The following is a 13,796-nucleotide window of genomic DNA, read 5'->3' on the forward strand; positions in this document are numbered from 1 at the left end:
TATCAAATTAAAAGGCATCTGCACAGCGAAGGAAATAATCAACAGAGTGCAGAGGTAGCATATGGAGTGGTAGAAAAAATTAGCAAACCATGTATCTGATAAAGGGCTAATATCCAAAACAATAAGGAACTTTTGTAATGCAATAGCCAAAAATCTAATAACCTTATTTAAAAATGGACAAAGAACTTGGACAAAGATTTCTCCAAAGAAGATATACACTTTACCAATGGATATATGGAAAAAATTTCAACATCGCTAATGATCAGGGAAATGCAAATCAAAACCATAGGGGGTTGTCACTTCACACCAACCGGATGGCTAGTCTCAAAACACAAAAGGCAAGTGTTGGTGAGGAAGTGGAGAAATTGGAACCCTTGCACACTCTTGGCGGGAATGCAAAATAGTCCATTTCACAGAACCAAACAGTGGAATAGTGGTTGTCAGGGGCTATGGGGGAGGGGAAGTGAGGAGTTGCTATCAATGAGTATAAAGCTTATACAAGTTGGATAAATTTGAGACATCTGCTGTACAACATTGCGCCTGTACTCAACAATACTATGTTGTATACTTAAAAATGTGTTCAATGCCAGATCTTATGACCAGTGTCCTTACCATAATAGAATAATTGTTTTAAACTTTGTGATAATAAGCTAATCATCCACTAATGGAAAAAAAGAAGGCACAGCTATAGAGATCCTGTCAATATGAATGCAACTGCTGATTTCATTGCATGCAAAAGCAATCATTGCAGAGTCAGAATGCCAGCAGATATCTAAAAAGCACTCTGGGGAAAGAGGACCTTCTATTTGCCTAATGGCCTGACCTAACCTCTCGGACAAGGGTTGCACGATATGAGATCTGCGCTCTGTGAGAACCTCCTGTCAGAATCAGCCCCTAAGTCATGCTTGCGCTGACCCTGGCACTCAATGCCATGGGAATGCCAGCTCAGCTGTGTGACTTAGACACATCACTTCATCCTTCTGAGTCTCAGTTTCCCCACCTGCTGAAAGACAAGTAGGAGCAGTGGACTTGTGGGGGTTTCATGACTCTCCTGCAGACCCCACATCCAGCACCATCCCCCTGATTTGCAGGGGGTTGTATTGTCTCCCACTAAAGGACTCCTCCTGAGCAGAAACCATGCCCTTTTCCTCTCCTAACATAGGATACCTTTGCATTCCCAGCACATAGCAAGCCCTGAAAAGCTGCAGGTTAATTGAAATGAACTGAATTTGGTTCTGTTGGCTTCTCAGCTCTGTGGTTTCTTTTCATCATTCTTTGAGGTGTGTGCAAAGAAAGATCAACTTGGAACACTGACTCTCTCACTTTCTACCTGGGATCTCTGGTACATTTCCCAATTCCTCTGAGGCTCCGAGAACAGAACACCATGTTGTTTCCATAAGGTCTTTAAGACACCTAGCCCAAAGGCTGGCACATAGTAGGTGCACAATAATGTTAGCCTCCTCTCCCCTGCTTGGTCTCTTGACTCGCCTTGTATGAAGATGAGTCTTTCACTGGTCCAAGATCTAATTACATAACACCTTCCTTTCCTGGCCCAGAAACTGGACACACTGCCCAGGGGCTTTTCTCTCCACTTGGGAAATGCAAATTCTCATTCCTTTTTCAAGTTCTTTGGAATTAGTGATCAGAACATAGCCATGGATATGAATGAGGTGTGAGCTATAGGAAGCCTTTACTTTAAAGTACAAGGGTAAGGGTGGGAGCCTGAGGGGGAGAGAACTCACATAGATCAGATGAACTATTTAAGTGACTTGGAGATTCAAGAGAACAGACCCCTCCAGGAGGGTTATTTTCCATAAGCAAATGTCTTTTTGATATGGACTCACTGACCATGAGTTTCTAAGGCCCTTTCCTCTCTCTCTAAGGACAGCTAGTTAAAATGGAAAGTGTCTGTCCTGTTTGCTCCCCACCCCCTAGATGCCCTGGTCTCATTCTCTCCCAGGCTTCCATAGAACCAGCACACTTCTTGGGTTCTCCACTTGCCTAAGAGACCTTGTCCTTCTTCCTGTTCAATGCCTGGGTCCCTCCCATAGCATCTCTGACAGGTAGTCATCACGCCTCTCTTTGCATACCTCCAGGGGTGGGGAGCTCACTGCTTATGAAGCCTCCCAATCTACCCTTGGCCATATCAGAGCTCATCCTTGATCTAACACATCACAGCTGCTGCCATTGGCCCTTGTTCTGACCTCAGGGCCAATGAGTCCCAACCCCATCCACATCCAGGCTTCTCCTTCCAGAGGATCCCCTTTTCCAGACTAAGCAAATATGAGGACGGACCGGTTACATTCATCCAACATGGTCTGAGTACCTGCTGCATGCCAGGCCCTGAAAAAGACCCAGCCCCTGGCATGAAGTGCCATAAGCCTTACACCAACATGAGCGCCTGTTTTGATCTGGTAGGACCACAGTGATGACAGGAGCAGCAGTGACAGCCATTAGCCAGCCTCAGGCACCCCCAAACACTGCACTACTTTGTGTTTTGTCTCCTCCCTGCAGAGTTTCCTGCCCCTCTATGAGTGGGTCCCAGAGAGAGATTCCAGGCCTTTCCCTAGAGACTGGAAGGAAAGCAATGTTACTTAGGGACTCTCAATGCAAAAAGGATGAAAGAGTTAGCTCAAACCAATCTCCTCTGGGCTTCCAAAGTGTAATGAAATTGGTGCTGCATTACACCTTAGGCATTTGCCTCACTCTCATGTAAGTGATGGGCAAATGGATGGGTGAGATGAAACCAGAGGATGCTTCTAGGCTCTTCAGGAATTCGGGCTATGGAATGAAGACTTAGGGAGGGAAGGAAGGAAGGAAGGAACGAACGAACGAACGAATGAACGAAGGAACGAAGGAAGGAAGGAAAGGAGAGGGGAGGGAAGGAAGGAGGGAAGGACAGTGTTTCAAAGGTCAAGGTCCGGTTCTAAATTCCCAGGGAGCATAACCGAACATCCAGAGCAAAGCTTTCAGAGCCCTTACCCGGGCTCTATTCCCAGCTACCCCATTTACCAGTGGGGATAGTAGTGGTTTCCTCTGGTGTCCTCATCACACCATCCTTCTGTTCACTATGATTTCAGTCCAGGTGTGGGACAGTCCTCGTGAGTGCAGATGCAGGCTGATATTTCCTGCACCTCCAGCACACCTGGTGTCTCTCTGCAAACCCAGCTTTCTCTGTGGCCAAGATGTAGCTCAGCATGTCTGCAATGCAGTGTGCATGCATGGGAGTTAATGCTTCCTGGTGGCAAGAGTTGGTGGACAGGTGCCCAGCCTCCCCTGTGGGACAATTCTGGGAGATGTTCCATGTTCTACTCACAAGTCCAGCAGAACTGACCCCTTCATCCATAGTAGGCTCCTCAGTGATGTGCCTTGTGTGGCTTCCCTTTCCCCACTTCACTCTTCCTGCCCCCTCACACCTGCTTTCTGCAACCATCATGTGTATCAACTTCTTATACCTAATCCTTGTCTCAGGCTCTGCCCTCAAGGATCCTAGTTCCCCTGATCATGGGCAAGTTGCAGAGTGGGGACACCAGCAGAGTCTCCTTCAGGGAACAGTTATATAAAAATTAAATGAGAAAAGGCCTATGAACCATGTAGAATCATAGCTGGCCCAGAGGAACTCTCAGCAAGTGTTGGCTGGTATCTTTGCAATATTGACCGTAATGGTGACGAGAGCTCAGAAAGAACCTCAGGAATCAATGGAGATCCAAATGGAAGGCTGCAGCAAGGCTGGTTGAACTTAACACATTTGGAATTTGGAATTCATCTTGCAGTCTCATCTGCTAGGGATACAGACAGCGTCTGGGGGAAGGGGAACTGCAGCAGGGAGATTTCCACCCTCCCAGAGTCACTCAGGTGCTCCTGCAAAATCAGGAGACAATGTTGCCTTTTATGTTTTAATGACCATGATTTAGCAAAACCCACCAAAACTCTTCATTTGGAATATCTTATAACAGGAACACTCTTGAAACTTTTTGCTGGGGTTTTGTTTCCCTAATGTGCAAATGTGGGAGTTTGAACTGGTGGCCGGTATGCATCACTTGGTGTCCCTGGCCACAGAGTGACGGCACCATTCCCACAAATCTCCTTCCACAGAGCAATCTCCTTTGAAAAGCTGCTACTTTCTCACTTGCCTTAAAATGCAACTTCTGTCTTGAAGAGGTTGATTATTTTATTTCTTATGTTTTAGAAGCTCGGCCAGGCAGCCTACTGTTGACAGGCTCCAGAGCTGACTGTGGGCTCGCATCTGGAGCAGAGGGGGCTGCTATGCTCCTGTCTTTGTGCAGGCACCTGAGTTTTACCTTAATCTGTCCCTTCTTTGGAGGACTCTTTATAAGCCGCCCATGCATTCATCAGGATTAATTCAATTAGAGTCCAACACTACCATTCCCAAGTCCAAGACTGACCAAGGGGACCCATAAGCTGAATGTGTCAATCACTCTGTGCTGAAAGCAAAGGTGAGGAGCACGCTCCGCTCCTCCTGGTGGTGGAGCCCCCACCACCCTCCCCGCGGTCCATGAGAACACTCCGGGGCCTGTCTATAATGAAATCTTGTAACAGTACAAACAGGGCTTCCAGTGTCTTCTACTCCCCCCACCCCCCACTCCCCACCCCGTGGATCCCACTGCTGTTGGTGATAAATTCAAACTTCAATCCCAGTTGCTGCTGAAAATAAATGCTTCAGTGAAACCTCCTAGTTTTTAAGCACTGAGCCCTGCTCTGGGCAGAAGAGGAGCTCGGTGCTTTGCCAGCACACTAAAGCGAAGGGCCATGGCCCTGTGATCTGCCTGGAATCCCCTTGCCACCTTGTCACAGGCCCCTCCTGGTCATACAGGGAAGGCTCCTGGCTGCTGTGCACTTTGCTCTAGCAGGACGTGATGAATGCTGACAGAGCTGTCAGGTGCAAGGGCTACCTAACCAAGCGCCAAACGCCAGGGACATACAACAGTAGGGGTTCTCTCCCAGTTCAGGAGACCAGGAGTCCAAAGTCAATCCATCAGCAAGACCTGCTTCCTCTCTCGGCTTCCGAAGTGTGCCCACCATCCTTGGTGTCCCATGGCTGGCCCTGCATCTCTCTGGGCTCTGCCTCCATCCTCATGTGGCCATCTTCCCTGTGTCTGTCTCTGTGTCTCTTCTCTGCCTCTTCTTAAGGGCCCCTTGCTCCAGGGTGACCTCATCTCACTAATCCCATCTGCAAAGACCCTGTTTCCAGATAGGGTCACATCCACTGTTACCAGGTTAGGACTTTCACATCTGTTTATAGAGGACACCATTCAATTCATGATGGAAGGTTATAGTATTTTGTACCCTTTGTTGGGCTAAAAAGGAAGAAAGAAGGAAGGGATGGTGAGGGGTGTAGCAACTGCCTCCTACAACAGTTAACAGACCTCTAGTGCTCGTTGCCCATTAAGAGCAGTAGTGTTCTGAGGACCTCGCGTGTGCTGACATACAATACTGCCCACGGCCCCGATGCTGCTATGTCCACCTTACAGATAAGGAAACTGAGGCGCAGAAATATCAAGTGCCTCAGCTGGCATCAGACTAAATGACAAGGAGAAAAACGAGGTAGTGTGGCCCCAGAGTCGGGGCTCAACCACCCCGTCACACCAGGGCACACCTGGTCACAGGTGCAGACAAACCAGGCAGGTGTTATTGCACCAGACGGTCGCTCCAACCCCCACCCCCCAGAACCTGAGGAAGCAGGGGTGCATGAGGCACCCGAGACGGGCCCAGGTGCCAGGCTGGTGGGGGGCAGATGTCAGACAGAGCCCGGTCAGTCTGTCCCCACCACCCACCTCCACCTTCCCTCTCTGCTGCACAGCTCTCCCCATTTTGCTCAGGCTGTGGCCCTGGTGGGCATCGGAGGGCCCGATGTGGGCTGCAGTCAGCCTTCAGCTCTTAGTCTGAGTTGGTCAGGCACAGGCACGCTTCAGGTACCACCTCACTGATCTGGAAGCCCAAGGGACATGAGGCAGACCCTGTCCAGAACACCTGCCCTTCTTCATTTATTTGGCCTTGCCGGTGTGGAGCTCAGCTGGCGATCGGGAAGGAAAGGCGCTCTACAGGGTCGGCTGTGTCCAGCTCGTCACCGTTTCCCTAACTGGCACACCAGCCCAATTCCAGATCCCTGAGGCCATCCAGGCTCCGGCCAGGCGCAGGCTCCCGGGCCCATCGGGTGGAGGTCACGGCCTGTGTTGTCCACCCGGTATAGCTAATACGTGGATGTGAGCCGCCGCCCCACGCAGCACCCCAGCACCCCCCGCTGGACAGGGAGGACCACCTCGGGGTCCTTTGCAGCCGAGCCCCGGGCAGCCGTGCCCACTCAGGCAGAATTAGCTGCCAGGATAGCCCTGTCCTCCACGCTGGTGCACCCAGAGAGGCGGCCTCCAGGAAGGGCCTCTTCTAGAAGCCAGACTGACCTTTGGGGAAGCTCAAGCCCCCCCCCAGCCCAGGCTCCCCAAATGACATGGGACATGCAGTAAACACTTCCCAGGCCAGGCGCCTTGCCTGGTGTATGCCCACCACCTGCTCTGCAAACCACAGCCTGCAAGCCAGGCATTACACAGGGCACAGAGAGGCTGAGCAACTCAGCCCTGGCCACCCAGCCGGACGTGGCGTAGCAGGGGCTGCAGCCCCAGCAGCCTGGCTCTAGGGCTGTGAGCTTAAACACTAGGCTGTGGCCACTCAGTTGGAGTGACTCCTGTCCCTTCCAGCCCTCCCTCCCAGACCTCAGATGGCACTGGGCAGACACACCCCAAATTTGCCCTTATTAGGTTTTACGTGATGCTCGCTTCACTTGTCTCTGCAAGGGGACAGTATGGGTGTCGCATCCGCAGTGAGCAGGGCTCGGGGCTGCTGCTCTGCATCCTCGCCCTGAGGAGCTGTCATTATGACTGGAGACAGAGATGGGCTGGGGTCAGCCCCACCTTGCAGATGAGCCCTCTAAGGCTTGAGAGGTCAGATGCTTTCCGGTGTCACACCAGAAATGAGTGGTGAGGGTCGGGGGGAGCCACCGCCGTCTAAAATGGCTCTGTATTTGTTTTCTGTGGCTGTTCTAACAAATTACAACAAATTACCACAAAGCCAGCGGCTTAAAATGATACTGGAATAGATGAAAGCTATTCAGTCCTTACTTAGTGTTTTAGTTTGAGCTGCTGGGTCAAGCCTTATCTGAAGCAAGACTTTCTGGCAATTCCTTTAAAAAAAAAAAATTTGTTATCTTACAGTTCTGGAGGTCAGAACTCCAAAATCGGTCTCACTGGGCTAAAACCGAGGTGTTGCAGGGCTGCACTCCTTCTGGAGGGTCCAGGGGGAAATCATCCCTTGCCTTCTCCAGCTTCCAGAGGCACCTCCATTCCTTGGCTCAGGACTCCTCCCCCATCTTTAAAATGCAACCCGTCCATTCTCTGTTTCTAACACCTCTTCTCTGACACTGACCTCCTGCTTCCCTCTTATGGGGATCCTTGTGATAACATTGGGCCCACCCTGATAATCCAGGATAATCTCCCCATCACAGAACCCTTAACTGGATCATATCTGCAAAGTCCCTGTGGCCATATAAGCTAACATAGTCATAGGTTCCGGGGATTAGAATGTGGACTTACTTGGGAGGACATTTGGGCTCTTTCTGGTTTTCAGGGTGTGATATTTGCCTCTACTCCCTGATCAATGTCCTCCATTGGGATTCTTTCTCCAGACCACAGGGAATTCCTAGATTCACTCCCTCTGTGACACATGTCACATAAAATTAAAATAAAATTTCTTGATGTACTTCTGCAGGTTGCAAGTAGGTGCTCCAGCAAATATGTTTAGGAAATGTGGAGCGAAACAAAATTAAATGGGTGTCTTTGTGCAGGACTTATCAGAATCTTTAGTAATCTAATGTGAAGTTTGAACCAAGAGAGTGTACAATGATACTAAATCTCCTTGACCAAAGAATTTTAGTCTATGGAGCTTCTCTGGGAATTGATCATGGCAAAATGCATGTTAGGAGAAGCAAGTGACTTTGATGGGGACGCTGCCTGTGAAGGGTCTGTCGCTTTTGTTCTTGCGGCTCCCACACTTGGCACATTGCCTGAGTCAATACGTGCTGCAGATTGGCTCTGGCCAGGGCCACGGTTTCTGTCAACCAGCCCTGAGCCCATCCCTTTAAAATGCGGGTGCTTCCTCCCCAAGGCCTGTGTGTTCCTGAGGGCTGGTCAGAGTTGGGAGTCTGCCAGCAGCCTGGGGCGCCTGAAGCTCAGCTGTCCTGGAGGTGCCAGGGCCTGGCAAAGCCAAACCATTCCCCCTCTGCCCCGAACATCCCAGATGGCCTCAGCTTGTGGGCTTTGAGGCCGAGGCAGCGGAGGATTCAAGGCCGTGTCTCCACTTGACCGCAGGAGTGTGGCCACCAGAGAGAGGGAGGCACTAGAATCTACCACCAGAAGCCTCACAGAGGAAGCAGTGCACCCCCTTCCTGCCCCACAGGATTCTGTGGCCAGCCAGGTGCACAGGCAGGCCGGGTCACAGTGAGGTCCTCCTGGTATCGGTGGGCCCCTGGGGGGCCTGAAGCCCGAGAGGGTCTCCCGCCCAGGATGGAACCTGTGCCAGGCCCCTATGAGGCCGAGAGCACATCCACGGTGCCTCGGTTTGTCACCGCTGCTCTGCTCTGTGGGGTGGCTGGGGGCTGCGGGGGCTTGTCATCTGTCAGCCACACTGTGCTCAGATACTGGATCCCTCACTGATTGCAGTTTGTCAGCACTCACTCTCATTTTCCTCTTCCTGCCCACTCTGTCACAGCCCCTCTGTGTCCCAACCTGCTCCTCCTCCCCTGTCACCCCACAGTCTCCATTATTACTCTTCATGCAAAGCACATAAGTTGAGGGGTGCCTGACTGGCTCATTCAGTTGAGCATCTGGCTCTTGATTTCAGCTCAGGACAGGATCTCAGAGTCCTGGGATCGAGTCCCGTGTCAGGCTCTGCGCTCACCAGGAAGTTTGCTTGGGGTTCTCTGTCTCTCCCTCTGCCCCTCCCCTCCCTCCAGCACATGTTTTTTTTCTCTCTCTCTCTGTCTGTCTGTCTGTCTCTCTCTCTCTCCCCTCTTCCACCTAAAATAAATAAATAAATCTTTAAGAAAAAAAGGCACATTAATTAATACGCCCTTGGTACCTGGCTCTAAGGGAAAGACATAAAATAATAATAGTAGTAATAATAATTGTTTATTGGACACCACTTAATGTGCCAGGCACTTCATGTACATTGTTTTCATCCTCAAAAACAACCCTGGAGGGAGGCCTTATGATTTCCACTTCATAGAAGCACAGCTGAGAGGGAAGCGCACAGGTCATGCAGGGGGGCGGGCATGGGTATGCACCCTCCACGGCCCAGGTACTTCCCACTGTACCACAGTGTCCCTGGAGTAGCCCCTACCTAGGGACATCGTGGGGTGGGCATGGCAGGTGTGTGGACATGTTAAAACAGCCAGGGCTGAAAGTGGGGGTATCTGCTCTGGGTGAGGTCCTCCCAGGAGGAGCCAGAAGCCTGTTTGAAACAGGGATTCTGAACTGGGGGTGACTTTGTCCCAGAAGACATTTGGCAGTGTCAGGAGACATTTTCTAAGTCATTTTTTTATTGAGGTATAATTGACATAGGGATTTAGTGTCAGGTGTACAACGTAGTGTTTCCATATTTACATATAACATAAAATGGTCACCACAATAGGTCCAGATGACATGTGCCACCACACAGTTACAATTCTTCTCCCATGATTATAGCTTTTAAAATCTATTCTTTTAGCCACTTTCAAATATACAATACAGTATTACTAACTATAGTCACCATGCTGTATGTTACGTGCCCAGGACTTGTTTATTTTATAACTGGAAGCTTGTACGTCAGACCACCTTCACCTGTTTGCTCGGCCCCACCCCTCACTCTGGAAGCCACCAGTCTCACCCCTGTATCTGTGAGTTTGGTTTGGGGTTTTTTTGGGTTTTTTATTTTTTATTTTTTTATTTTTTTTAAATTTTTATTTATTTATGATAGTCACACACAGAGAGAGAGAGAGGCAGAGACATAGGCAGAGGGAGAAGCAGGCCCCATGCACCGGGAGCCTGACGTGGGACTCGATCCCGGGTCTCCAGGATCAAGCCCTGGGCTAAAGGCAGGTGCTAAACCGCTGCGCCACCCAGGGATCCCGGTTTTTTAGATTCCACATGTAAGTGAGATCCTATGGTATCTCTAAGGTGACTTATCTCACTTAGCATACTGCCCTCGAGGACCACTTGCATTGTTGCGAATGGCAGGATTTCCCTCTTTTTACAGCTGAGTAATATTCCATTGTGTATATATGTGTAAGTATATATATATGTGTGTGTATATTTCTGTATCCCTTCATCCATGGGCAGACTCTTAGGTTATTTCCATGTCTCAGCTATTGTAAGTAGTGCTTGGAGACAGTTTTGATCATCCCAGCTGCAGAGCTGCCTCTAGCATCAGGTGGGTAAAGACCAGGGATGCATCCCGCAAGGCACAGGACCACACCTATCACCAAGAGTTATCCAGCCTAGGATGTTAAGAGAAACCCAGCTTTCAGGGAAGGGAGTGGGTTTTCCAGCTGGGTCTAGGTCAGCTCAGGTCAACAAACTCAAGCAGCACCTGTCCCCCAGTTGGCACCAGGAACTGGGCCTCAAGGTGCTCACAGCAAGTGGCAGGAGGAGGTGGGAGGGGAGGTGCTGAGATGGGAAGGCAGGGGGGACAGGGACAACCCAGAGTGGCTGGGCATGCTTTCCTTGCCACATGGGCATCTGGGAGAGAGGAGAAGAATAGCCAGGCAAGGAAAGGCGGGAGGGGCATTCCTGGCAGAGGGAACAGCGTGCAGCGTGCCAAGTGCAGGCAGCCAAGAAAAAGGAAAGATGTGTAGGAAAGTGTGTAGGAAAGATGAGCCAGTGATATGTTCAGGAGTGATGCAGCAGGGGTGGGAGCTGAGGGAGAGCTGTGGGCCAGGTGCGGAGCCTGGGCTTCACCCTGCTGTGCGAAGAGCTTGGGAGTGGGGGTGGCTGGTGGCTGGTGCTGCAGTGTGGTGGACGTAGAGGGCAGGTTTACAGTAGGAGCTCTATGGGGCATGATGAGACCGGACCAGGAGAGCCCTTAGTGGACTATTGTCACAGATCAAGAGAAGGTAATGAGCACCAAAGCAGCTAAACACTTCAAAGGTCGAGAACAGAGCTAAGTTGATTGATGTTTTGCTGTCAAGCGGTTTGATCATTGTTGCAGGCCAGCTTCTCCAGGAAGCAGGTGCTAGGGAGGAGGTAGGGGTGCCAAAGGTTCACTGGAGAGTCACCCTGAGAAAGCAAGAGGACAGAAGCAGGATTGTACAGGGGAGCATCGGACCAGGATGCCACCTGGCCGAGTCTCTGCAGGCCCAGCAGGGAGCTCTGGAGCAACGCTTACGCATTATAGGTCCCCCCCCCACCCCGCCCATGGAAACAGCCACACCCTTGCATCCCCGCCACACCCAGCCGAGGGCTGGGAACCACTGTGGGAACAGCATCACTGGTGCTTCAAAGTTCAGGTGAATATCCACAAAGCCCAGAGTGGGGGCTGTCCATAACCGCACACGCCCAGCCAAGCAGGGCGTCCTTTCCTGAAGGCGATCCGAGTGGGGCACCCCCGTGTCTGCCACGATCCCTCACCAGATACTCTTCCTCACCCAGTCTCAGGAAACTTGTAAGAAAGTGTGTGGAACAAGTAGAAACTATATGAACACATATACAACATGAAATTAAATTGATGCTTTAAAAGAAGGAGATCACAGCTTTTAAGAAAAAGGAGAGATTTTTTTTTTCCCGGGAAACTCTGTTAAGAGCAGAACATCAAATTTAGCAAGAGCTTCCTGGCAGCCAACATGAGAAAGGAAAAAAAATAGGCTATAATATTCTCTTTATTTTACATGAAAGGCATGTATGTCAGGAAGGAGAGAGACATTTTCCTGCCCTAAAACTTTAGGATCACTTTATCAAATAAATGTTGCATTTTGAACTTTGAGAAAGTGTTAGCAATACTATGATGTAGTGAATGATGTAGGAACGTTACTCATTCAGGTACTTGTCCCATTTATCCTTAATAAAATACTAGGAAAAGTATTAAGTCATAGTTTACAAAAGAAACATTCTGAAGCCGTTTTCAATGTACTACTGGAAATAACACTCCAGAGGCTTCATGGGCTTGCTTTTTGTAGAATCTGGAGCAAGTTTAACAGCCTTTCCTCCCCCTGCTACTTAAGAAGAGCAATTTCACATGCCCTGAGGTGCAGAGCAGTGTTTTCAAGGATGATGCCCACTGTGTCTGGAATGGACTGTCCACAGGAGCCGTCACCAAAGCCACCTTTCTCTGTAGGAGGATAAATACCAGAGCACTGAATATTTAAATCCGTGTTCTAAAAGTGTCTCCTATTACCTGATTATTATGCTCTCAGGGGTCTAATCAGTCAGCCTACCTTTGCATATATATATGTGGAGGTTTGCACAATTAAGGGCTTGGTAACAAATGACAGGTTCGCTGAGGCTGGAAATTTGCTACGTTCAGCCTGGGAAAGGCATAAGTCACGTGGGTGAGTTTGAATCCCAGGAAGATTAGCTCTTTGAGAATACATCCCCCCACGGTGCCTGTGTTTCAGAGGTCATATGGAAAGGGCCCTGGAGGTCATTTAGTTCAGTTCTCCTTCCAGTGATGGAATCTACTCCCAGCATCCTGGCCAAGTGGCCGGCAGTCTGACCATCCGAATGCCTCCAACAAGGATGAGCACACAGGGCCAGGCACACATTATTGAGGGGCTCAATAAATATTTATCCAAAGAGCATCTCCTGTGTGCAAAGCTCTGGGTTCGGGTTTAGCATGTATACACCGTCCAGTTACTACTGGAGCTCTGTGAGGCAGGAATGGTCACAAGCAATGGACAGATGCTCTGTGGTAGTAATGGGACTTGAACCCTGGACATGCTCCTCTTCGCTCTGGGACCATCAGGAGACCCGTGTTCTCTCCTGGCTCCTCTCCTAGCCAACCAGGTGACCTTGGGCAAGTCACTGCACATCTATGAGCCTCCGTTTTCCTACTTTCAAACAAAGGCTTGGGACTTTGTGGTTTCAAAGGCCCCTGCCAGCTCTGCCCCTGACAAGGTGTGTGTCTGGGTGGTGGCACCAGCCCTGCAGAGCCCAGCATTAGACACAGCAGACATCCTAACCCCTGCTAAAAGTCTGCGATCGTTCCTGTTTGCAGCCTTCCAGACTTTCCTGGGCAAAGAGGATGTCTCCCGAGAGGTGGAGGAGGTCCTGGCAGAGAGCCGCGTGCAGAGGAACATCCAACTGGTGTCCGTGCTGGAGCTGCTCCGGAGTCCCTTTGTGCGCTGGCAGGTCATCACTGTGATCGTCACCATGGCCTGTTACCAGCTCTGCGGCCTCAACGCGGTGAGTGTCCCTGGCCAAAGAGAGGAGCTGGAGGGAGGTGAGGTGGGGCGGGGCAGGGCCTGGGCCTTGATACCAGGATCCGGTCCCAGCTCTGCCACCTGCACCAGCTCTGTGCCATTGGGTAGCCACATGATTTGATCCATCCTCAGTTTCCTCATCTATAAAATGGGCCGACGTAATACTGAAAGAAATAATCCATACCGAGTGTTCAACGCAGCAGCTACACAGTCGCCCCTTAATAAATACTGCCTATCATTATAATTTATGATCCCAAACCTCAGATTTCTTTATAAAATGGCTATTGGGATCTTGTAAGTGAAAGATGATCTAAATAAAAGTACTCTTGGCTGGGCT

The 13,796-nt window shown here is 50.2% G+C and overlaps 1 protein-coding gene across 2 annotated transcripts in view; it reads left to right on the forward strand.

Annotated features, from left to right (window-relative positions):
* The window catches only part of SLC2A9 (solute carrier family 2 member 9), a 206,111-nt gene that overhangs the window by 118,480 nt on the left and 73,835 nt on the right, over positions 1 to 13,796 (forward strand). For both annotated transcript variants that reach the window (XM_072806326.1, XM_072806315.1), the window contains one exon: positions 13,255 to 13,442. In XM_072806326.1, coding sequence (XP_072662427.1) covers positions 13,255 to 13,442 — 188 coding nt within the window. The remainder of the gene's footprint in view (positions 1 to 13,254; positions 13,443 to 13,796) is intronic.

This window comes from Canis lupus, chromosome 2, assembly GCF_048164855.1.
Source record: "Canis lupus baileyi chromosome 2, mCanLup2.hap1, whole genome shotgun sequence".
Lineage (NCBI taxonomy): Eukaryota > Metazoa > Chordata > Mammalia > Carnivora > Canidae > Canis > Canis lupus.